Below are 23,509 nucleotides of genomic sequence, written 5' to 3' on the forward strand. Positions count from 1 at the left end.
ATAGAAATGGTATTTAAAAAAATGCTGAGTGGGGATTCTTCCTTAGGTGTTTGTTTAGAAGAATTTGTTTTGAGAAGGATGCAAAAGGTTAAGGCATCAAAGCTAGTTGAAATACTGGTCCAGATTTGGAAAATTAATCAAAGTGATCAGGTTAATTTAGTTAATCGAGGCGATCATAATATATATAAAAATGTCAAATGATTGTGGGAAATTATTGTAGTACCCTTCTACAACAATATAAGTGAAAATGTCATGTTTTATCAATATAATGGTGTTAAACTGGCAAGCTGCAGAAAAATGTTATGTCAAACAGTAATGGGCAGATTTTTGGAAAAATGAAAGCAATTTTAGAGAACTAATCATGACTACTATATACCTTCCAACTTAATGATAAATCTGTATTAGGTTGCGGCGCTGCATAAATTAGAAAAGAAGGGAAAAAAGAGAGCCTCAGGAGATAACAAAAACATGGCATTTATGGAAATATTAAGAATGTTCAGTAAAAGTTCGTGATAGGGAAAAGCAAGTAATGGCCAGGTTTTTGGAAAAATGAAAGCAGTTTCAGAGAACCAATCATGACTGCTGTATACCTTCCAACTTAAAGATAAACCTGTGTTAGGTTGCAGTGTTGCATAAATTAGAAAAGTAGGGAAAAAAGAGGGCCTAAGGAGATAACAAAAACATGACATTTATGGAAATATTAAGAATGTTCAGTAAAACTTGGTGATGGGGAAGAAAAGCATACTATAGGGTGTGTGGGAGATGCAATGACAGAGTACTATCTGGTGGGGAATTTAATGAGATACTATGGACATGTATAATAAATATCGAAACTGGCAATGTGTACCATCAACCCAAAGCAAAAGAATTTGGGCTTCTGTACCATGCTGTTTTCTTGGTATGGTACCATGCCATTTGAAAGGTAATTGTTGGAGTAGCTCAATGATCTTACCTGTAGCCGTAGATATTTGCAGAAAAGATTAATACTCAATGCACATGTCATAACATATGCGTATGCAAACCCCATTGATGTAATCCACAGACAACCTTGTGAAAGATAACATCTGAATACACTATTTAATACTCAATGAGCTTGTGAAAACATGGGTGCATGTATGCAAACCCCATTGATGTAATCCATAGGCAACCTTGTGAAAGATAACATCTGAATACATTATTTGATCAACACAAAAAACATATATATGATGTTACTTGTATTCACAATAAGAATTGCCATACCACCTTTCTGGCAGAGGTCCAAGAGAACCAGCAGAATTCTTTTTTAACCTTGAACTTAGATTTAAAAGGATTGGAGATGGATGCCGATTTTCTAATGGGATAACAGTAGGGTGGTTGAAGTTGAAATTGGCTTCCAGAATGCAAGGAAGCTTTGGCAAAGAGGAATTTGAGATTTACGATGACACTGGTGAAAATTGTGAGCAAGGATTTGAATGGTTTCAGTGAGTAAAAATATAATCCATGATAGGATCAAATTGACACGAAAAAATAGTTTAATAAATTGAACCTCAAATATGAAATAAGGCTTCGTGTCATTATAATGCTTTCTTAACTGAAAAAGCTTGAGCATACGATAGCTCTACAAATTAATTCCTTATGGTGAGTTTATGTAGTGCTAGTTAGTAGACTGTCTTTGGAACTTCTATATTTGAATTTCTGCACTTTTATCATTTCCAGTTTTCTTTTACCTCTGTTTCTTAATTTATATATGATGCAGAGTGGGCATCCAACAACAAGCAGTGTTAAAAACAGAATGAAGGATACGTCAGATGTGCTTGCTCAAGCATTGCAAGAAAAGGTCTTGTTTACCTTTACCTTTAATGTGATATTTTGTTTTCTTTTTGTATTGTTTTACATTGTGTTATTTTCCTGTAGTCTGCTGATCTTTTTTTATCTGTCTAATTTCTACTTTGATGTTAAAAGCTTTATGAGCCAAGTATTTTTGATTTTTTTCATTTATCTAGCTGATTCTTGCTTTGCTGCAGATTGCTGCGCTATTGCTTTTGTCCCAGCAAGAAGAGAGGCATCTACTAGAAAGGGATGTGAATAAAGCTCTTCAGAAAAAGCTGGAGGAACTCCAAATCAACTTATCTCAAGTATTGTCTTTCTAGATAATTTGTAGTATGATATTCTCTTTCATTTGGCCTGTATAATGATGATTATAGTCACTGAATATTTTGTTCTGGGCATTATAATCTTGAAAATTATATTGTCGAAAGGCATCCCAGTGCACAAGGCTCTTGCCACTGCGGGTCTAGGTTGGGAATCAGATGAACACAATCTTACTATGCTTGCAGAGAGGCTGTTTATATATTTTGTACCCATGACACCCAGGTCACAATAGAGCATTCTTACCATGGTCCAAAGCCTACCCTCTTGAAAATTATACTTGTGTGACCCCAAAACAAGATACGCCATCTCGGTATCAGACCCTGTATTGATGCCACACCATCATTGGGTCGGTACGGTATGGTACGGAGTTGGTTCGGCATACCGAGTGTCCGTACGCCTCCCCAGACTTTGTACCAGTACTAAACTAGTATAGTATGGTACGTTCTGTACCGTCCGGTTTGGTACGGTATGATAAACCTTGCCCCAAAAAGATACTTCTCTTGGAGTTGTTATTCTCTTCTAGAGTTGGAAAGGCATATCATGTGCTTTCTTCCTCTTCTCCTTGGTTGATATAATTGATGACATATGTAATGTGCTTTAATCATTGTGGCTATCTTGAAATATGATATCATAGTTATAAAAAAATAGTAATCATAATTTTGGTTCTTTTCTCTATCATTTTTCTTTGATGTTTTCTTTTTCTAATTTTTGAGTTTAGAGATTCTAGTACAGAGTGTGGATAAGAGGGATGGAACTCAATTCTCTATACTTAACATTTTACTTTTTAGGTTCACAGCTAACTCATGTCATGTAACAAGCCATGATTTGTTAGCCCGAAAAAAGTCTGAACTACTACTTAAATATATCATAATAAAGTGATACAAGCCATATACACAAAAACAATAATTACTACATATTCTAACAGAAAACCTTCACTGATGAAATTCAACGGACATAATCAAGGACAAAAGCTATAGACATAGATATTATATTTATTGAAAAGACTCAACTATTTATCATTCGTAGTTGCGCTCTAGTGACAGATGCTGGTTGTCTAGTATGCAACCATTTCAGAGCTCTGCATTCTTTGGCTGTTACTAGCACTTAATATATATGACTTAGATAATATTTGGTCTCTCTTGCTTACAACAATATTCTTTCACTATATAATGTTCATTTTCTTTCATAGCTGTTATTTAACTTTGAGATGCATTAAGTAATTGTAATCAACTATTGACCTCTTGCCTTGAATAGTTGTATTGACAGTATTCCTGATTATCCTGCCTGAATAATTTACTTTTTATATATATGTAATGTTACATTTAACACTCATATTTTATTTTATAGGTTACGAATGAAAAGGTGAAAGCTCTTATGGAATTAGCACTAGTAAAGAGAGAATATCAGCTATTGCAGGAGTACGATTCTTATTAGGCCATTTAATATAATGATTTGGACACTGTTTTCTATTGCATCTTCTTTATTTTACATGAACATATTGCTGACATGTGGATTCTTTTCTGCTCTTTTTCCCCTTAAATACTTGCATGTAACAAATGATATAAGCATTACATGGCCAATTTATCTGGTAGCACTATTAGTGTTGATTTGCATTAGGACTTACGTGGAATACAAAAAATAAATTGACCAACATATCCATGACTATCAGACCATGGATCTCCAATCATGAAATTAGATTCATGTCAATTGGCATGAATTTGTGTTGCAGTTTGTGTATAAAACCAATTTGTTTTAGCAAGGATTTGTTGCTGGCATAGGGCATGTCTGCTTGTGGCTAGCACGGTATGTGGTATGTTGTGCCAAAGCACATGCCATTCCATGCCAAAAGAAAAAGGACATAAGTCCCTTTGTTTAGTTATTACTATTATTTTTTCTTAAAAGATGTGGTAGGTGCTGTTCTGATGTTTGTTTTGGCCCCAATGCAAATAAGCATTTAAAACCATGTATTATAGCCAAACTTTGAGATGCAGAATGGAATAGTTATTTTGTTTTGCATTTTGTTCATCTATTTTTTGTTAAAAATATCTTTAGCTTCAAAGAGGGGGTTTATTAAGCTTTGATTGCTATCTTGTCTATGGTGGATATTCTAAATGTTCATGTCTAATGTGGATCGGGTTTTAGTCATATATGTTAACCCACAAAATTAATTTGCTTAAGCTATGGTGAGTACGATTTTTTGATTTATCTCATTGTTATTTTTGCCCACTGTAAAGTATTGTGCACATCTAAAAGATTGATTGATTAATAATTTCATCTGTGTATGCATGCTATCAAGGTTCGTCGTACTAGTCGATACCATATTATACTAGGCATACCGTTCTGTACCGGTACCAAACTTGTATGCAGTCTCGTACTGTATGGATACTCGGTAAGCCTTGCCGTCTTATACCGTACCGCATACCAACACTGTAATAGAATGGTATTGCAGGGTCCAGTACCAATAAAGTGATGGTAAATGTAGGATAAAAAATGCTTTATAAAAAGTAATGTCATCTTATCTTTATGTATAAAGATATAAAATAAGGAGAAAGAATAGTGAAGGTCATATAGACAAGCAGATGCAATAGTTTGTTAATGGGTGGACTTTCAAATTTTCCTCTTTTTATCTCATTTTAAATCATAGTCCCAAACCACTGGACAGGTTGAGTCGATACCATTGGGTTAGCATCTTGTTAACAAGGAGACATCAAATTTTCCTTTTTTTCTTTTTTTCTTGTTTGTTGCTTTTAATGATTCTTTAGAGGGTTTTTAGGACTTATTTGTCAAACTATAGTATTTTGAGATGATAGTTGGTTTAATGGTGTTGATACTAGTATCAGTACCGACTCTTACTCTCCTTTTCTTGTGCACCTCTCTTCGCTTTTTTCGTCTCTCCACATGTGAAAACAAACATTTAAGACAAATCGGACTCTTTTTCTTTAAATGGGTCCCAGGCTTGTACCAGTTAGTACTTGCTAACCTGGTCATTAATCCAATTAGTCTCAGCCAGGACCCAGTATTATAGAATGACTCCCGATTTACATAGAACCCCTTTAATCAAGTCCTAGGCTTGTCTTGGTTGGTATTGGCTAATCTAGTCACTAAACTAGACAGTCTTGGTTGGGAAACCCTAACACCTAGTTTACATGGACCTAGGGTTCCATAGCCACCCGAAGATTGTCTATCACTAACTTGGTCAAGGATGGTTGGGACGAATAGGGTCCTGAACCGATGGTTTGTTATCTATTTTTTGGCTAAATTTTCCTTGCCTTTGACCAAATCAGAATCCTTTTTTCTTTCTCCTTTCTTAATCCTTTTGACACATGTTTGATTGCTTGTTTCAATTTTTGTTGATCTTTTGTTAATTTTTCACCAAGAATGCAGGGGAATGGGGATTAAGATAATTCAGTCATTGGGAACATCAAAAACCATTCTACTCATTATAATCAAGGTTTTAAATACTGCTATTGAATCATATACCATTTTTCCATCGAAGCAGTGCTGTATCCGTAGGGTGCTAGTACTAACAATACACACCAAAATCGGAAAACATCAAAAAGAATAAAAAACCATCGGTGCCAACTGCCAACTAATATGATCCATACGTTACCATCTGTGCACACTGGTTTGGATTGGTACGAAATGGTATGGCTTGTACATATTAGTACACACTTTTTTGGCATCGTTGCAACCGTACTAATGCCAATTTTGCATCGGAATGGTATGTTACCAATAGTACCATCCTATTTGGTAGGTTTTGGATCCATGATTATGGTTATATGGATTGGACTTATTTTTTTATTTTTTATCATGGTTCGTTGCAGACGTACTCCTGCGGGGGCTCGAGCATTCTACATGATCCTGCGATAGAATAGTTTGCCCGGTTGTCTGCCTTTCCGAGTTAGCCTGCACCTATTGCGGATTTTGCTCTGCCGGTTCGTAGTTCCTCAAAACTAAGGTCTATCTTTTTGATCGGAGGTTGAATCAATCATCAGAAAAAGTAGGCCAAAATTTAGATACATTTTGGAAAACGAAACATCCATGGAAGAGAAGCAAAAGAAACGCTTTCATAAATATTCTCGTAGAATCGAGAATTTTTATTATTACCAATCAGAGGCACTTAAGTGCTTTCAACTTTGTTAAATTAAGGTTGAGAATATCTTCTTTTGTCATCGGATTCCAGTTTTGCGCTCAAATTCAGGGGATGACAAACTGTTGGTTGAGTATCCCATCGGGCGTTTGGGGTTCAAGGATGAGGAGGCTTCTAGGATATCGGGAAAAAATTTGAGAAAAAGAGTTGGTTTTAGATTTATAAACAAAACTAAAATTATCCGACTTTTTTTTTGAAACTAAAAATTTTGCAGAAAGATAAAAGACTAATGTACCTAGGATTTTAAATATCAATGGGACAGTGGGGTGTCCCAACCATCTTGAGTGTTGGGATGGGACGAGTCGAGTAATGGACCGAGATGAGATGAGTTGAGAAACAAACTAGGATGGGACAAAACATCCACCATCCTAAGCAAGGTCTGTCATGTTGGTAGTGGAGCCCGTACCGATTGATTGGTGACACGGTTTGCTATGCCCCTGTATTGTTCTGTGCCGAGCCCGTACCAACACAATAGAGAGGGCGAGGGAGCGGAAGAGGGAGAATGAGAGAGAGGACGAGAGAGGGGGGGGAGAGGGAGGGTCGCCAGAGGGGCCCTAGCTCCGCCCTTTGGACCCCTGTTTCAAACGAAACAGGGGTCTGTTGGGGCTCCTTTTTTATTTTGAAAATTTTAAGTGTAGTTTGCAACAGATTTGCCGACTTCACTTAAAATTTCTTTTGCCGAGTTCACTTAAAATTTTTAAAAAAAAGGGCTTCGATGGACCCCTGTTTTGTTCGAAACAAGGGTCATGAAGGCGGAGCCCCTGCTCCGGCCCTTTGGAGCCCCTCCGACGGCCCTCTCTCCCTCACCCTCTCCCTTTCTCCCTCCCTCTCTCTTTTCCTCTCTTTTCTTCTCCCTCCCCCCACCTGCTGGTTACCGTTTTGAATGCCGGAACCGTCACAGTCCGCCACCGGCACGGTCCTAGTCCGCCGCCAGGGTCCGCCGCCGGCACGCCTCGGTACGCCTCGAACCGGGCAATTCGAGGTGGTTCCACATTCCTTGATCCTAGGTTTCAGTACATGGGGTGTCTACTCCATGAAAAAATTGGGATGGTCCCGTCTCATGATATTAAAAACCTTGAATATACCCATACTACTGGGATGTATTCTAAATCAGCACAATTGACAAAAGTTGTAACGAAAAAGGTTTTGAATGAATTAGGTTGGATTAGTTGCAAGGGTGAGTTGTTAAGAGTGTGAATCCAATGTCCCTTGAGCAATGTGAAACTTTTTGAATATCTGATAATCACCCATGCTTCCTGTAATCCCATTTTCTGGTTTTATATGTGCCTTACATTTTGGAGAAATAGTTCTGATGTGTATTACCAACTCTTTGCATGAATATGTTGTTTTATTGTACAATGATTAATAGCGGGCATCTTTAATCTATTCATTTCTTTTTGTGGACAACTTTCCTAAGGTATCTATATCTACTTATTATCATATGCTGGTACAGGAATTGCAGCCATAGTTTGAAACATGACAATTATTTGGCAGATGATTCTGACAAAAACATAGCCCTTCATGAGCGAGAAGGAAGATTGAAGAATATTTTAAAGAAAACATACTTGAAGCGTTGGATGGGGAATGATCATAGTCAACATGATACTGATATTTATGGAAGCTCTGGCAAAAGCAATTCGACTAATAAGAAAGACTTCAAATGCATGGATTTTGCGAGGTTCATAGTGATGCTTGTTGTTTTATATTAGGAATGACATGATTTATAGATTATTTTGAGTGTTTAGTATCATGCTTTAGTTTCCAATCCATCATTCAATTATATTTTGTCTACATAAGATACCTGTAAAGGACTCTTTTTTTTTTGCCTGAAGGGTTTAAATTATATGCATGCAGGATTGTTCTATTCCTCGTATAAATGAAATTTTCATGCAAATACAAGGGTTTTGGATGCCCGATTATTTTTTTGTGAAAATGCTCCACTCCTCAAGCTGACTAATTTCCTTTTAACATATTTGGGCTGGCTCCCCTATCTTGTTAATTTGAATCATCTTGGACTATTCACATTAAGAAAGAAAGATAAATATGATAAAATTGCAGATCTTCTGGAATCTGTAATATAATAGAAAGGAAATAAGAAATAAAACTAAGCCCCAATTGACCAGATATTCCACTACATCTCTAAAAGCAAGATCTGTAACTTGCACAAAATAGGTCATTATTTGACTGATTGCTGTATATAAGGTGGCAGCCAAAATCTTCATGAGATTGGGCTTAGTTTTTAAGTTTACATTGCCCTTGTTTAACATTTTAATTCAATAGGATTTCCTCCAATGAATTTTTCTCATCCCTTCTTTGCCTCTTCGTCGTGTATCTGTTTGTAGGTTATACTTATGTAGTCAAATTAAAGTATAGAATGGAGCAAATACATAGCCAATTTCAGTTAATATCACATTTAATTTTCTGATAGTTAATTGTTTATCATTAATCAATTTCAGGTTGAAAATTGAAAATGCAGCCCTTCAGGAAAGCATGGCAAATATGGAACGTGTTACTTTTTCAGTTCGCAGGCTTCATGTTTTACTTTTAAGGGTTAGTCCTCTTTCCTTTAATACATAAAGAATAAAAATACAAATTTTAATAGAATATGCTAATCAAGGTTTTAAGTGCTGGACCATGCTGATTTTATGCTAAGGCAGTACCAACACCAGCACTACATTGTAATGACACCCATTTATATTCTTCTTGTAAAAGTTTTTAATTTCTCAATCTTCTTTGATTATTCTTTTGTTATTGCATAGACATGTTAGAAGGGAAGGTGATGATTTTACAGGCAGGTCTTAGTTGATGTCAAATCTATTGCACTTTCACCGGAAACCCTTTCCTGTTAAAGAGAGAAGATTGGGGGAAGGAATGAGAAAAAAATGCAATAAACCAATGATAGCTCTTAACAAATAAGGATACATAAATCCAATCCAAATTGTTGGCAGACAGGTTGATGGTCATGATCATTATAATGGTATGAGAAGAAGTTCATTCATAATAGTAGTGGTAATTTCTAAGTAGGTTGCCTTTGAAGTTTTTCAACTCAGGATCATACTTTATTTAAGCTTAATCTTCTTCCCCAGAAACATCTTGTACCAGTAGGATTTCCGAAAAGAAAGACTCAAGGGTGAAAAAAGGAATTTGCTTACCACTCATATTATAGAATTTTGTTAATATAAAACTGTGAGATTAGAATGGAAATCTGAGTACATGTGGACACTACCTAATTCTTTTTTAAGGGTGCTTGTAGTCCATGCGTGGCTATAAAAAAGTTCCTTAAAATGAGTCAACATAACTATGGAAACATTATTGCTATTATAAGTCCCCAGAAATCTTCTACATCTCCACATTTTTGGGATAGATGCAGCATTCCGTGGTGACTGTGAATCCTCCATGCCCGGTGCTGTGTGGCACTCAAGATTGGTTCATGTGCTAGGGCAGGCTCACTGCATCGGCACCTCTGTTAACCCCTGGTGATGCAGCGCAGGGCCCCGGCGCAAGGACTATTCCTGCATGGGGCACAGGGCTGGGCATACGGTGCAAGGCACAAAGGATCTGAACTCCTCCATGAATGACCCAACATACCATGAGCATGCAGCAATATAATGGGATTTTTTAACAGGACTAATTTGATCAGTCTGATGGATCTTTTGGTATTTACAAAAGGCCTTCTCGTGTGTAATTTTTCTGTGGACCTATTAACTTGCATTTACTTGTCTCCACATGCTTCTTGTGTCTGCTAACTGCCAGAGCAGGCAAATAGGAAAAATTAAGTATTTAGAAAAGAAAAGAAAGGAAAAAAAATTAGGAAGAGGAACAATACCTTTCGTTAAAAATAGGAAAGTAAATTTTGGAAACACAAACCTCTTGTCAAGAATAATACTGTCGTACTGAGATACGCTGTCTTGTTGGCCCTCAACTTTCCACTGCTTGTCAGACAATTGAACCCTGCACAAACAGAAAAAAAAGTAACCTACCCGTAACATCAACCGGTGGTACTTAGATGATTTGCTTCTGCTACATGATAACAGGATTCCCCAACATTTCGTTGTGTCCCGACCTTCTTCTACAGAATTAGAATCTGACAAGTTGGTGGCATTACCTTCATGATTTGTTTCTGATGTTTGATGATAGGACTTATTAATGTCTATTGCAGGCGCAAGATGATGCAGCATCAGCTGGTCCTACTGAAAGTATAATTCAAGCATTGAGCAACATAATCTCAGAGGCAAACCATATGAAGACAGCCCTTGGGAGCTCACTTCCTATCAGCTGGTCTGGCAGTGAAGAGGATGCTATTACTTATGAAAATCTTTATGAACCGACCAACCCTTCGGAGGTGCCCAAAATTGAGAAAGTTGACCCTGTTTCTACTGCAGGATTGGAGATGGTGGATCTCCTGATACTAGCAGTTGAGCTCCAAAAGGAGAATTTGATAGGGAAGTGTGGTGGTTCACAGATTTGACTGGAACTGATCTGTTAGTTCCTCGGTGTCGATGCTGGATCCAAGGGGCATTGTATTCACCTTCTGTTTTATTTGCCCGTTATCCCATGAAATTCTCCAAGTCTATGATGTATCCTTGTCTACATGTATATTATGAATGAGTGCATTGGTGTATATTTCAAGTGTTCTTTTTTAGTTTCAAGTGCCTATTTATTTGTTTAGATTATAATAGCAGTGCCACCATTTTGTCTCCTACATATGAGTAGGCTTCTACTAAGTCTAATGTTGCTAATCATTTCCCTTAATCCTTCTGTATTATACACGTTTTTGTAAAGGACCATTTAACACTAGATTGATGCAAGGGGGAAGAACAAACGCTGCTTGTCTGAGTGCTTCGATCTGTCATATGTTCCAAGAAGAGTAACTGGTATTTCTTTGACAGAAAAAACCACGGCATGGAAATTGCTACCTCCTGTTGCAGCTAGATGGTTCGCAGCCTGGAACAACTGTTGGATTTGGTTAGTAGTTAGGAATAAAAGATGAATCTTGTTGCAGGATATCACTGCTTTCAGAAACAGATGAGGGAGGAAGCAATATGATTACAAAATCACTGGCAAAGACTACATGTTTTGTGCGGTTCAGTAGAATGTATATTTGTATCAAAATAACCTCGCCGTGGAAATTTTAATCAGTAACTTCAACCAAAACCAAAAAAGTTGCCATCCTTGAAGGTGGCGAGAATGTCTTACCATCATTTATCCTTCTCTGAAGCCAAAGGATGTAAAGGAGTAATTCAATGCCACTTGTTTTTTTATCTTTTTTTCCCCACTTTTGACTCTCTCTGAATCTAATCTCTTCTGTATATAATTATCAAATTTACAGCTCACCTCAGTAGATTTGGAAGATGTCTGGCTATGAATCTCAGCCTGGACTTCTAAGAGTGGTGATATGCTATAGTCCTAAGATGTGGTCCTAGTGCCGTTTTTTTTTTTCTGGTTATGAATCTCAGCCCGGACTTCTAATGGTGGTGATATGCTATGGTCCTAAGATGTGGTCCTAGTTCCATTTTTTTTCTTAAAAAAAAAATTGGGAGCATCAAAGAATGACCAATGTTGGCGAAAAAAACAATCACCAAGCTAATGATTAAAGTTCTTCACAAAACAAGAAACAAAAAATGAAAAGAAGATCGACGAACGTTTTTTTTTTTAAGAAGGGTTAATATTACCATTCAAACTAATGCACCACATTAGACTCGTGAGTTCAACGGACCGATATTCCATCAAGGTTCTCCCCCCGTCTAGGCGGTCGCAGCGCTGAAAGCCAAAACGCCTCAACTTTGCCATTTTTCGGGCGAAGCTCTGCGTCCGTCGTCTCCTCCATCTCGCATCGCCGGAAAGCCTAAGCCTAACCCTAGCTATGGCGTCGCCACCCTCGTTCTCCGACTTCCCGGAGGACGTGCAGCTGAACGTGCTTTCCTTTCTCTCACCCGCCGAGGTCTCCGCCTTCGCCTGCACCTCCCGCCGGTTCGCCGCCCTCTGCAGCGCCTCCGCCTCCGATAGCCCTGTCTGGCTCGCGATGTGCGACCGCCGCTGGGGCTCCAAAACCCTCATCCGCTCCTGGGCCTCCGACGGCGGCGGCGCCGGCGTCCCCTACGCCCGCCTCTACCGCGCCCTCGTCCGCTGGGAGGCCCTCATCGGCTTCTGGCGGCGTATCGGCCACGGCACCCCCGGCACCCCTCCCCTCCTCTTCTTCGAATGGGGCCCCTCCTACATCACCGGATCCCGCGTTTCCCCCTCCGCCGAGCTGGGCTCCCACGGAGTCCTCAAGGTTCCCTTCATCTGGCTCGGCCTGTCTGCCCATGGCGATCCCGTCAGCTTCCTCCATCCGGGATGCCGATTCGAGGCGCCGGGCGAAATGTTGTCCTCGGCTTCCGGGTCGTCGTCGTCGTCGGATTCCGATTTGGTACCCGTGGCCGTTAGCTTTATGGGCTGCAACCATTTCGTGGTGGAGGAGAACTGGAGCTTCTATGCTGAGGCTTGCGGCGACGATTCGGGGGTTTTGGATCAGGTGGCGGAGATAGAGAGTACGTCGCCGCCAGACGGGTTGATGTCGGAGATCTATCAGTACTTTGCTAATCGGACGATCCCGGGCGGCGACAAGGCTTCCAGAAGGCAGAGGAAGAAGAAATGGGAGAAGCTTGGGAGGAGGAGACTATGGGAAGCTGAGCATTTCGTCAAGATTGCCAACTATGAACCCACTCCATCACGGCCTTTGCAAGGTTTATGGAAGGTGCTTGTTTTTCTCTTCCTGTTGGAAAATTCCGTTCTTTAGTAATGTTTCGATTTGTAGCATGCATTATGTCTAGATCTTGTGTTTGTCGCTCTTGCAAATGAACAATTTCTTAAACAACACTTCTTCCTGTAGGGGATTTGTGAGGAAAATCTCCTGAATTTTTACCTTGTTGCATATGATGATGTCGGTGGAATAACCTGTAGACGAGTTGGCGACGCAGGGGAGCTATTCTCTGGTTATTCCCCTACTTTCTGGACTTCTAACACTACATTTCTTGAAGCCCCATTTTCTAAAGAGGAACTGGATCTGTATGGTAGCCGCAAGCACATACGGTCGGTGGCTTCGAATTGGAGCAACTTGGACAGGGAAGTGGTCTCACGCATTCTCTGTATCAACTCTACTTATGAACTGGTGATTCCAGACCTATATGGTTCTTCTGGTGATCCAGGAAATGTGGAGGGTAGGATATGGGAGTATGAGGACGGGACTTTTGGGTTTGGGTTTGTTCGGAATAACTTTATCATTGACCTGAAGCACATCACTTCAAATGGGCATCTTCTTGATACTGTAGAGTATTGCTGCAACGGTTCTATTCTATAATGCTTTATCCATGTACAATGGTATTAGTTGTTTATCAAATAAGTCATAACTCTATGACTTGGCAGTGTAAGTGTTGTAATGTTTAACTAAATGATTTTCTTACAAATTGTGAATAAATACTTAGTTTTTTCAGATTCATATCTTATTGTACACATGATGTGAATGGCAAGCATTAGATTCCAGAAGCTGATAACATTGATCTTGATAAACCCCGATCTATTGTTTCCTCTCCACCAATAATGCCCACTCTTTCAACTAATTCCAAAAAACAAGGGGTTCTGTAAAAGTTGTTGGTGGCTACAATGCCAATTTGTTAATCTGATTTCTCCTTTTTATTACATGAGTAGTACATTAACTGTGCATGGAAGTGATTCCAATGATGAACAGGTAATAAGGTCATTACTAGTATAACTTTTCCTTTTTCTTTTCTCCATAAAATATAGGGCTTTTTGTTTAGTGGTAGCATAGTTAAGTGCATTTCTTTGTCTTGGTTAATAGTTTAGCTTTTATTAGGTTTTTTGACATTCATCTTTTTTAGAAATATATGAAAGCATGTCCATATTCCAAGATTGTCTTCCCTAGCCAAAATCAACTCAGACTAATACGTAATCTTTGCTTGTAGCAAATGGAAAACCTTTATCTGCTATCTATGAATTAAATTCAAATGCCGTACAATTTGTGCTGCTGTTGCTTAGATTTCCAGGAATAAGGTCCACAATTACATGATCGAGTGTCTTTAGTATTATATTGGTCTTATCATGGAGGAAGTGTTGGGCAACAATGAAGGCCAGCAACTTCTAATTATGCGGATCAAACCATTAAGTTCACAGGGATAAAGTTTGAACAAGCATTAAAATCATGAATGAATGTGGTCAAAATTTAATATTCATTTAAATTTTAAAAAGCTTCATGGCACAGTTTAAATGAGCTTTGAGCTCCTGTTCTTAATTCATTTCTGTCATACCTTAATTTGCTTATATCAGCATGACTCTAGAACTAAGCCAACCTCATTGACTGATCTCTTAAGACTCAAACATAACCATTATGACAAAATTCTCCTTTGCATACACCACTAATGAATTGAACAAAAAGGAATATTGAAATCCAAAATTCAAATTGACATTATCTCTTTTATTTTGTTGGGCAAAGTCTGATAGACTGCCTTCCTTACAATCAATGGGACATATTAAGGCTAATGCCTCACTTGCCAAAAATTTTAAAAAGATATTTTAAGCTTTTCCTTGTATGCTATGATAGGAGTGGCTGGTGTAAACCTAACTCTATTTGATCTTAGTGTCTTTGATAGCCATTAGGTGAATCTGCATGACCTTTTGGTCCAATCTGAATTATTGAATTAGTTTACAGTGTTAATTTCTAATTTTCGGGATATCATCATTCTCTTGGGAGGATTAACTGTGCATCTTGCATCTTTCTTAAGGGTTATTTTCGACACCTTACAATATGGCCATTCTAAATTTGTGGTCCACTGGCTCTTTTTTTCATTTTTTTCGGTTTGTTGAATGTGCTTGTAGCAAATGGTCTAAAATCTAAATAATTTTAAGATACAGCAAGAATTATTTTTCTAGTTGTCAACATGTACTTTGCATTTTACTCCTTCAACCTCCTCTAGGTCATGATCTGCTCCATTATGTTTTCTACAATTAAATAGTTGTAATACTGAAAACTTTGATAAACTACATCAAGCATATGATTAGGCCATGTTAAATAGATACTAACAGGGATAAAGCTATGTTAGGGAGTACAAGTATGATCCAACCTTCTTCAAAATTTAAGACATACTTACAGGTATTAGGATCTGTCATGAAAAATGTATTTCCTATCATAGATACATGGAATAAAAATGATTTAAATATTGAATAGATGTGCAATGGTATATTGTTCTCTGTGTGTATATTGTAAATTTTACTTTTTTGTCTTCTTAAAGCTAACTGAAGTGTGTGACAAGTACATAGGAAATATAGGTGCTTGAAATTCTAAGATTCGAATAAACACAAATAATTCTAGCTCATACAAAAACCCAAGTACTATAGTGCTTGAGCAGTCATATATACATGATTGCAAAGGGAGATTTATTTCAAATGCATGCTTTATTTTAGTACAAAACTAAGCTTGTAAAGTACTAGATTACATTATTCTAGTTGGTGGCTTGTCAATTGGTTTGGTTATTTCTTATTTTGGTGGCCTTCTTTGGAAGTTAGATGATGCAAAGTAGGTGATGTTTCAAGAAATCTTGGTTCTCCTTAGCAAATTAGAAATGCAATGCTCCTTTAAGATCTTATTGACAGATGGTATTGCATTTTATCGTCTTCCTCATGATATGTTTTTTTCATCTATTTTGTCTTCCTAATAATTCTGTCACAGTTTTTTTCTAATCTCAGAAATTAGCAGTTATCTTTCCTCATCATTATGCCCTTTATATCTTAAATTTCTCTATCAGTAACCACCATATTTCACCACCCATGAAAAAGGGGAAGGTTCTCTAAATGATCCAAACAAATATTAGGTATCAAGCGTTCCCTGGATCTCTTCACCTTGACGTGGGATGAAACTAAATTTGCCACTTGTAGCATCAAGGGTGATAAATTCTGTATGTAATTATCTATAGTTGTGTTGATGATGTTTATTTGCATTTTCAAAAAAAACCATCTTGTACACATCTGAACGATTTTTAAAAACACTATAAGAGGCCATGCTGACAGAAGACCTTAATTTTTGTGTTATGCCACATACTTGTAAATTGAGCACCAAGTGTCACCAGTGAGAAACCCTCCACTTTGGGTACCAGTGCTCTCAGTTTTGCATTATGAACCAACCTGAGACCTCAACTTTGTAATGAAAATTTTGTTCTGGACATTGTGCAAGCAATGGAAAGGAAATTTCTCTGTTGGTCCAGAGACAGCTAGAGTGTGATCTGTCCTGGTTGTACGTGGATGCAGGTAGAAGGTGCATAGACCATCTAATGTCCATCTTTGAAAGGTCATCATGACTGCCTAAACAAATGAAAGTATACATTACTGTTGCAGTACCTTTTTATTATTATTCGTCAATGCATCAGTAGTCGACATGCAAAGTAGGAAGACACTTTTGATGTCCTTTGATGAGCGGCCACATGGCTAACTCGATCTGTATTCTGATAAAAGTTTCTTATTCAGTTCTACTTCTCATTTATTTTATCGATACTCGCAGGCAGGAGTTTGTCATTCTTTAGTTTGTGAAGAATTGTTCTGCTATTATTTGGCAGATATAATGATGGTTTAGATTCTTGGCTTGGGTTTGTTACCTTGTTCAGGTTGAATTGAAAAATCAAGCAGTTTTGTCATTTGTTCAGACTGTTGAAGATCCTTCACCTACACCGCAATGTACTAACCAGGGAGTGTAGGTTTTATACCGGATGAGTTGACAATGACTGATTATTGTGTTCCAGGCTATGAGTGTGGGGCTTGTAGCAACAGATCTTTCCTAGCAATGCAACTGGTACGCAATAACAGAAGTTGAAGTATCAGTATTAATATGAGAAGCTGGTTTGCTGTTTATTCCTGTCCATGACCCAGTCCTTCAAAATAGAAGTTTGATCAGATTATCTATTGCTATCTTCTTGTTGGTCAATGTTTTCCCCCTCATCAGTTCTCCTAGTTTCTTCAATCTTAAGCTGCTGCACATGTCCAACTCATCTTTGATCATTAATCTTTATGGATGTCGTGAGTTCTTATTTCATTCTGGTTTTACTCATTTTTAGTTCTGACAGTCCAATCCATTCCAACAGCCTCTTCACTGCTTAATTAGATAATAGGAGTGATCTCCCAGTTTGTATCTGATGGCTGGGAAGTTTTTCAAAAGCATGTCTTCCATTTTAGTTCCAATTGAAGTTTCATGCTTCTCTGGCCTTTTGAGGCAATAATGCAACAAGAGGCCCCTTGAATGAAATAGCTGGAGCCTCTAAACAAATTTAAGCAAAATTGCAAAACGGGCACCAGATTCAAGCTCTGATGAAGGCATATTTGACATAGGAATTCTCTGATTTTCCTCTGAATAAGTAAATATTTGTCTTTTTCCACCTTCAATGCCTCTCTTTTCAGCTTTCACTGCCTACCAATATGATTAATTAAATAAAAATCTTAAGCTCTGAATAGCTCCAGTTTTTAGACATTATACAAGATTATATCTGAAATCACACTCAAGCATGGAACTGAAAAGAACCTCATCTGGACTACGAATGAACCCAATAAGAAATTTTACAAGCAGACACCAGTTCTATCCAGAGTTCTTCCGAAGCCAGCAGATATCATGGAAAAATCCCAATGAAAACACAACTGAACAATTTTAATGGTCCATACATTAAAATTTCAGCGAATCACTGTTCTGAAAGGGATAAAGAAGCATACAGGAAGCGAAATAGGATAGCTGCATCTGTGTTCATGAATTATGACTCTTGTTCTCCTGCACTGGCTGGTGCCTCATTCCCCATCTTCTCTTGCTCAGTTTCAAGTTGGCTGTAGTTCCCCTTCTCCTTAAACAGTCGAATGTGGTGGTGCTTGCAGTACAGCCTTCCCTCATGAGCAATGTAATTTGAAGGGCTAATCACACATCCTCCATGAGTGCATTTGAAGCAGCTCTTGTGATATGCAGTCCCATTAACTGTAACCTGTAAAACAATGTTGAAAAGGAATGTGGAAGTTTTTTGAGAATTGTTTAGTTTACATGTGTGAGACATATGACCATTCTCAAAGATGCATCTTGTCGTTACAGAGATCAATTTTTTTGATAGTATGGCAAATGTTTCGATGTATTTCATGCTTGCAAGTAACCCAACCAATCGATCGTTCTTATGTATTTTGGAATTTAAATCATGAGGTACAACATAGATTTCAAATTCAATAGCCCATTATATATTCTAACACCATGAAATTGGCATGAGAAAATCAAATCCATGGTTGGCAATCTAAGTTGATGTATGCAGAATATGTGCCAGTGTGTGCACAGATTTGCTAGCACAATGACTTGGAAACTGAAAGAACTATTAGAACGAAAGCTCTTACCCTCTCAATGGGATACACTGTCTTCTTGCATCCAATACACTTCTCTCTGGTCCCTGCAAATGCACTTGAGACTTTGCTGGCTGCTGGGTTCTGTGCAGTGTAGTCCAAGACAGATTAGCAGCATCCACAACATAATATAGGGACAAATATATTCTCAAAGGGGAAAAAAAAAAGGAAACAAGAACTTTTAAAGATATCTACATGCAAGCACTCAGTCTAGATTTAGGGATAAGGTTAAGAAATTTGTCAACTCAAAGGTGACTGCTTCCCACAAATCATCAAAGTTTTAAGGGAAGCACGAAAGGGTCTTGAAGGACTAGTTTATAGGTTTTATAGTGTTCTCATGGCTCTGTCTAGAAATGCCTTTAGATGGATTATTATACCTCAGTAATAGCAGGTTTTTCTGGTTTGACAATCTTCGGAGTCCCTGAAAAGAGGGTGATTGAAGACAATTTTGAGTATCAGAATCGAAAGGAGTATGTTGGAGGGAATGAGTGGAAGAGTGATTACCTTCAAAGCTCTTGTCCAGGCTGCCAGTCATCTTGAAGAGTTGATCAAAGTGAGGCCTGCAATACAAGACTCCCTCAAACGAGTTATAATTTCCCCAGCTGCAAGAAGAAACTGTCAGTGGAGGTGACAGCCAGCAGCACAAACAGGTGTTTACTTCATAGTTTGTTTAAATCTTGAATTTTAATAATGGATGAGATTATTTGTGCATTTTTGGTTATGCCTCTTTTGTAGGTGCATGTGATAGCATTTCTCTGTTAATGAAGTCCCCAAGCAAGCATTTCTCTGTTGAAATTTATAAAAAACAAAACAGATCTAAATCTTCTTCCTATGAAAAAGTGGGAAAAGGGGAGAGTGAAAATGCTGTAGAATATTTGGTTTTGACATATGATTTTTGTATCAATTTGAAGCTGATCTCATCATCTGTTGAAAAATTGAAGGTTCAAACCTTTAACAGGTGATTTATGCTATTAGCTTGATCTCTACCATCTCCAATGGAATAAGAGTACATGAAAATTTTGTAACAAGAAATGAGATTTCACAATAGACAAAAACTGAGACATTGTTTTCCCAGCATCATACAGATGAATTGAATGGAGTAAATATTAAAACAATCCGAAGCAAAAGGAACATAAATAACATAGATTACAAACCACATATCCATCATCATTTAATAAGAGGGATCCAGAATTACAAATATTATTGTCAGCATATTTTTTCAGCAGAAACAGAGGGGGAAAGAAGAAATTTTCAGTTGCAACAGAGAAGAGCTTTTCTAAACATTCCATGCTTGAACAGAGACTGCATTGAGAAATGTAGGTAGCCAAAGACATTATTAATCAAATGAGACTAATAGCATTCAAAACTTAAAAGAGATCAAATAACAGTCCACCAGAGGAAGAAACAATTCCATAACAATTATAATAGATATTAAGAGATGGATAAATAGAGAGGCAGAGAGAGAGAGAGAGAGAGAGAGAGGGTACCTTCAGAGTCCCCTTGCAGTGGTGGCATTTAAAACATGCCTTGTGGTAGACTCGGCTGTCAGCGGTGAGCTTGTCCACCAGGTAGACCGTCTTGCTGCAGGCCGTGCATTTCGTCTGTGTCCCTTGGAATGCCATTGCTCTTCTTTGCTTTGTCCTTTCGGAGCCTTCTCAATGGATCATCTATAATAGAAGAAGACACCGGAAGGGATGCCCCTCTCTTCTCCTATCCTTCTACCACCACATATTCTATCACCTTGATACTTTATTTATATTGCTGGCCTTTCTTTACCCTCCCACGAAGCCCAAGGACAAGCCAGCTGGAATGGGATACGGGGAATGGGATGACAAGAAGGCAGGGGAAAAAGGATGCTGATACAATGATGTGTGTGTGTGTGTATGTATGTATGTATGTATGTATATGTATGTGTATATATATATATATATATGTATGTATATATGTATATATGTGTGTGTGTGTGTGTGTAAATATATATGTGTGTGTATGTATGAGTATGTATATTGAGAGAGACAGAGAGAGGTGTCTCTGAGTTTATCTCGCTGGTGAAGTTGGTTGGTTATTCAGGGCCCCATCTAGGCGGTCTAAAGATAGTAGTTTCTCATTTGGAGTCTCTTCTCCCTGCAATTCGATGTCAAGTCACTCAACTATATTCCATCATTTATGTTGCTTCATTATGCGGCACAAGTCATAATGCAAATACAAAGAGACTGATGGGAATACAACGCACCAATTGAGTGATTTTTTTGGCTAGCATTTTCAGGTTGCTAGAGCATTTTTGTTATTCTTTGTGTAGCAACCAAAACTTTATCCAAGAAGATTAGTCAAAAAATATTTTTTAAATTTTTTAGTTTTATATAAGTACCTAACATAATTTTTAGCAAATGATCGACGTGAGACTAAATACATACTTGCATGAATCCTTACATATGTTTCTCATTTAATTTCAGATGTCCTCATCAGGCTAAGAGTTCAAATCCATTTAAATCTAATCATAAACATCTGTCTCTAAACCCACATAAGTTATAATATCATTTGCAACAACTTAGGACCTCATCCAAAAAAACTAATCGAAAAATATTTTTTTAGATTTTTTAGACCTATATAAATAATCAAATTTTTTTGATAAATAATTAATATAAGACTAAATATAAGCGCATAGGTCATCACACTTTCCATCCTCCAGCCATATTAATATATATATATATATATATATATATATATATATATATATATATATATATATATATATATATATATATATATATATATATATATATATATATATATATATATATATATATATATATATATATATATATATGTGATGGTAATTGCAGCGTAGTTGTTTGAACAAGGCGTGTCCTTTTTCCCTTTCTTGGTCTGATTGGTGCAGCATCCATGACAGATCCATGGGTCCTAGTTGGATGGCTATATCTAAATAATTCAGGTTAGGAGTTGTTAGGACTTTTCTAGCCCTTTAAATTAGCATGTTTAGAATCTCTCTCATCTCTCTCTCTCTATGTATATGTTAAAAGGACAACTATTTGGAGAAGGGAACACTTTAAACAGGATTATGACAGTCTATTCAATATTAAAAGGACAACCACTTTGGGAGCAACAGTGCCAAGGCCACTTGATCATCCAACAGGAGTGTCAAAAGGCATGGGTCATCATTGAAATGCCTGAGAATGCAAAGCAGATGAAATGTCATCAGCACATGCTGTTTTACTGAAGAAATTTTAAGGCAGGGTATGCAACTAACAGTGATTTAGGCAATCAAGTAGTCTTACAAGCATTTTGACTTACTAGCATTTGGGATAATATATGTTGTTTTATAGCAAGACATCAAGCAAGGTGCATTAAATATCTAGGTATAAGAAGGTGAATGATATATTAACTACATTGAAAATGGGAATCTTTCGGTTGATGCAATCAAGAGTAAGAAGGCATATGTTTTCCTCCAATCAAGAGTAAGGAGAGAAGCAAAGAAAGGGGGGGAAAAGCTGTAGAAAAACCAGCATATTAGGGATAGCACATTCAGATTTGACTGTAGAAAGAAAAATGGCAAGGCTTCATATAATTGACTAGGATATTAGGGATAACACATTCTAGTTATGGTCATAGGTATGATCGTCTCGATAATCTGGTGTGGTGCTTTGCTCCTTAAAATGGGATGTCCTAATTAGCTAGGTATGTACCCATTCGAGGATGTTGACAAGCTCCATTAGATGGTGAAGAAATGGATTTAGCAATGCTACCCTCTAAAGTTACCTTCACCCTTCTGGTTGCAGTCAAGTTGCTCTCATGGAGTCACGAAATTCAAGCTTCTCTATTCTATTTTCCAGATGTAATCAACATTCTTTGTATTATCATTCCTAGGATACACTGTCCACAAATATTGTCAGTAGTAAGTAAGGGTGGCAATTTCTGATCCGATTCATCAACCCGGCACGCGAACGACCCTCTTAAATAAGTTTGGGTTTGATACAAATGAATTTTGGTCATCAACAGAGCAACCCATCTAAATCTATTTATTAAATTGGTTGGATTAGATTTAGACTTTTGATCCGTTTAATACATTTTGACTTGTTTAATAATTAGGTCGATCATTATCTAACCCATTTAACCTATTTAAAATATGTTTGAGACTTGCCTAACCTATTTCTAACTCATTTAACCCGATCCACTTGACCTGTTTAAATCGATTGAACTCGTTTAATCTGACTTGATCTATTTAATAAATGGATAATGTGAGTCGGACCGGATTATATGTTCAATAAACAAACCGAATTCATATATGAAATTTTAACTCATTTAATAAATAGATCGGGTTCGAGTTGATAAATGTTTGACAGATTTATATTTGATCCGACCTGACCCGATTGTGATCCTTACTAGTAAGATAGAATGAAATACTATTAGTTGAAAAATATCAATAGTGATGCTGACAATTCATATTTAATCATAATTCACAATGTTCAATATCATACTAGACATCAAATGAACGAATTTTGATGATGAGTTTGATGATCCAAAGATTGAGTTAAAGATTGATTTTGATGATCACAAAACCTTGAAGTATAATTACTAATATTTATGTTGCAAGAAGAAAGATATTTATTTTATTTTGCTAGAAACATAACAAGTTGGAAGAATAGAAGAAGGCCTCAAAAGCTCTCAAAAAGTTGGAAGAAAGATATACTTAATTGGCCCAAGTTTCAAGTTCAAAGGATTCAAGTTGGAGGAGCAAACTCAAAGAAAGATTCAAAAGAATAGTCCTCGAGTCGACTCCTGGAAGTTCCGAGTCGACTCTGGCACTCT

The 23,509-nt window shown here is 37.4% G+C and overlaps 3 protein-coding genes across 7 annotated transcripts in view; 2 read left to right on the forward strand and 1 right to left on the reverse strand.

Moving 5' to 3' along the window:
• Positions 1 to 10,984, forward strand: part of LOC113461709 (myosin-10-like) — a 36,798-nt gene extending 25,814 nt beyond the window's left edge. For all 5 annotated transcript variants that reach the window (XM_039117116.1, XM_039117114.1, XM_039117117.1 and 2 more), the window contains 6 exons: positions 1,736 to 1,816; positions 2,004 to 2,114; positions 3,478 to 3,548; positions 7,734 to 7,958; positions 8,737 to 8,830; positions 10,440 to 10,984. In XM_039117116.1, the coding sequence (XP_038973044.1) occupies positions 1,736 to 1,816; positions 2,004 to 2,114; positions 3,478 to 3,548; positions 7,734 to 7,958; positions 8,737 to 8,830; positions 10,440 to 10,748 (891 nt within the window). In that variant the 3' untranslated portion in view covers positions 10,749 to 10,984. The remainder of the gene's footprint in view (positions 1 to 1,735; positions 1,817 to 2,003; positions 2,115 to 3,477; positions 3,549 to 7,733; positions 7,959 to 8,736; positions 8,831 to 10,439) is intronic.
• Positions 10,985 to 11,977: 993 nt separating this feature from the next.
• Positions 11,978 to 13,689, forward strand: LOC120105055 (F-box protein At3g12350-like). Its single transcript, XM_039117119.1, has 2 exons — positions 11,978 to 13,016; positions 13,152 to 13,689. The coding sequence occupies exons 1-2, from the start codon at positions 12,144 to 12,146 to the stop codon at positions 13,617 to 13,619; spliced, it is 1,341 nt and encodes a 446-aa protein (XP_038973047.1). The 5' UTR covers positions 11,978 to 12,143; the 3' UTR covers positions 13,620 to 13,689.
• Positions 13,690 to 17,848: 4,159 nt separating this feature from the next.
• Positions 17,849 to 20,416, reverse strand: LOC103711347 (LIM domain-containing protein WLIM1-like). Its single transcript, XM_039117120.1, has 5 exons — positions 20,170 to 20,416; positions 19,187 to 19,284; positions 19,060 to 19,103; positions 18,677 to 18,766; positions 17,849 to 18,282 (listed from the first exon to the last, which is right to left on the reverse strand). Exons 2-5 carry the CDS (start codon positions 19,215 to 19,217, stop codon positions 18,061 to 18,063), a joined length of 387 nt encoding a protein of 128 aa, XP_038973048.1. The 5' UTR covers positions 19,218 to 19,284; positions 20,170 to 20,416; the 3' UTR covers positions 17,849 to 18,060.
• Positions 20,417 to 23,509: the final 3,093 nt, after the last annotated feature.

The sequence above is a fragment of the Phoenix dactylifera genome, unplaced genomic scaffold (assembly GCF_009389715.1).
Source record: "Phoenix dactylifera cultivar Barhee BC4 unplaced genomic scaffold, palm_55x_up_171113_PBpolish2nd_filt_p 000184F, whole genome shotgun sequence".
Lineage (NCBI taxonomy): Eukaryota > Viridiplantae > Streptophyta > Magnoliopsida > Arecales > Arecaceae > Phoenix > Phoenix dactylifera.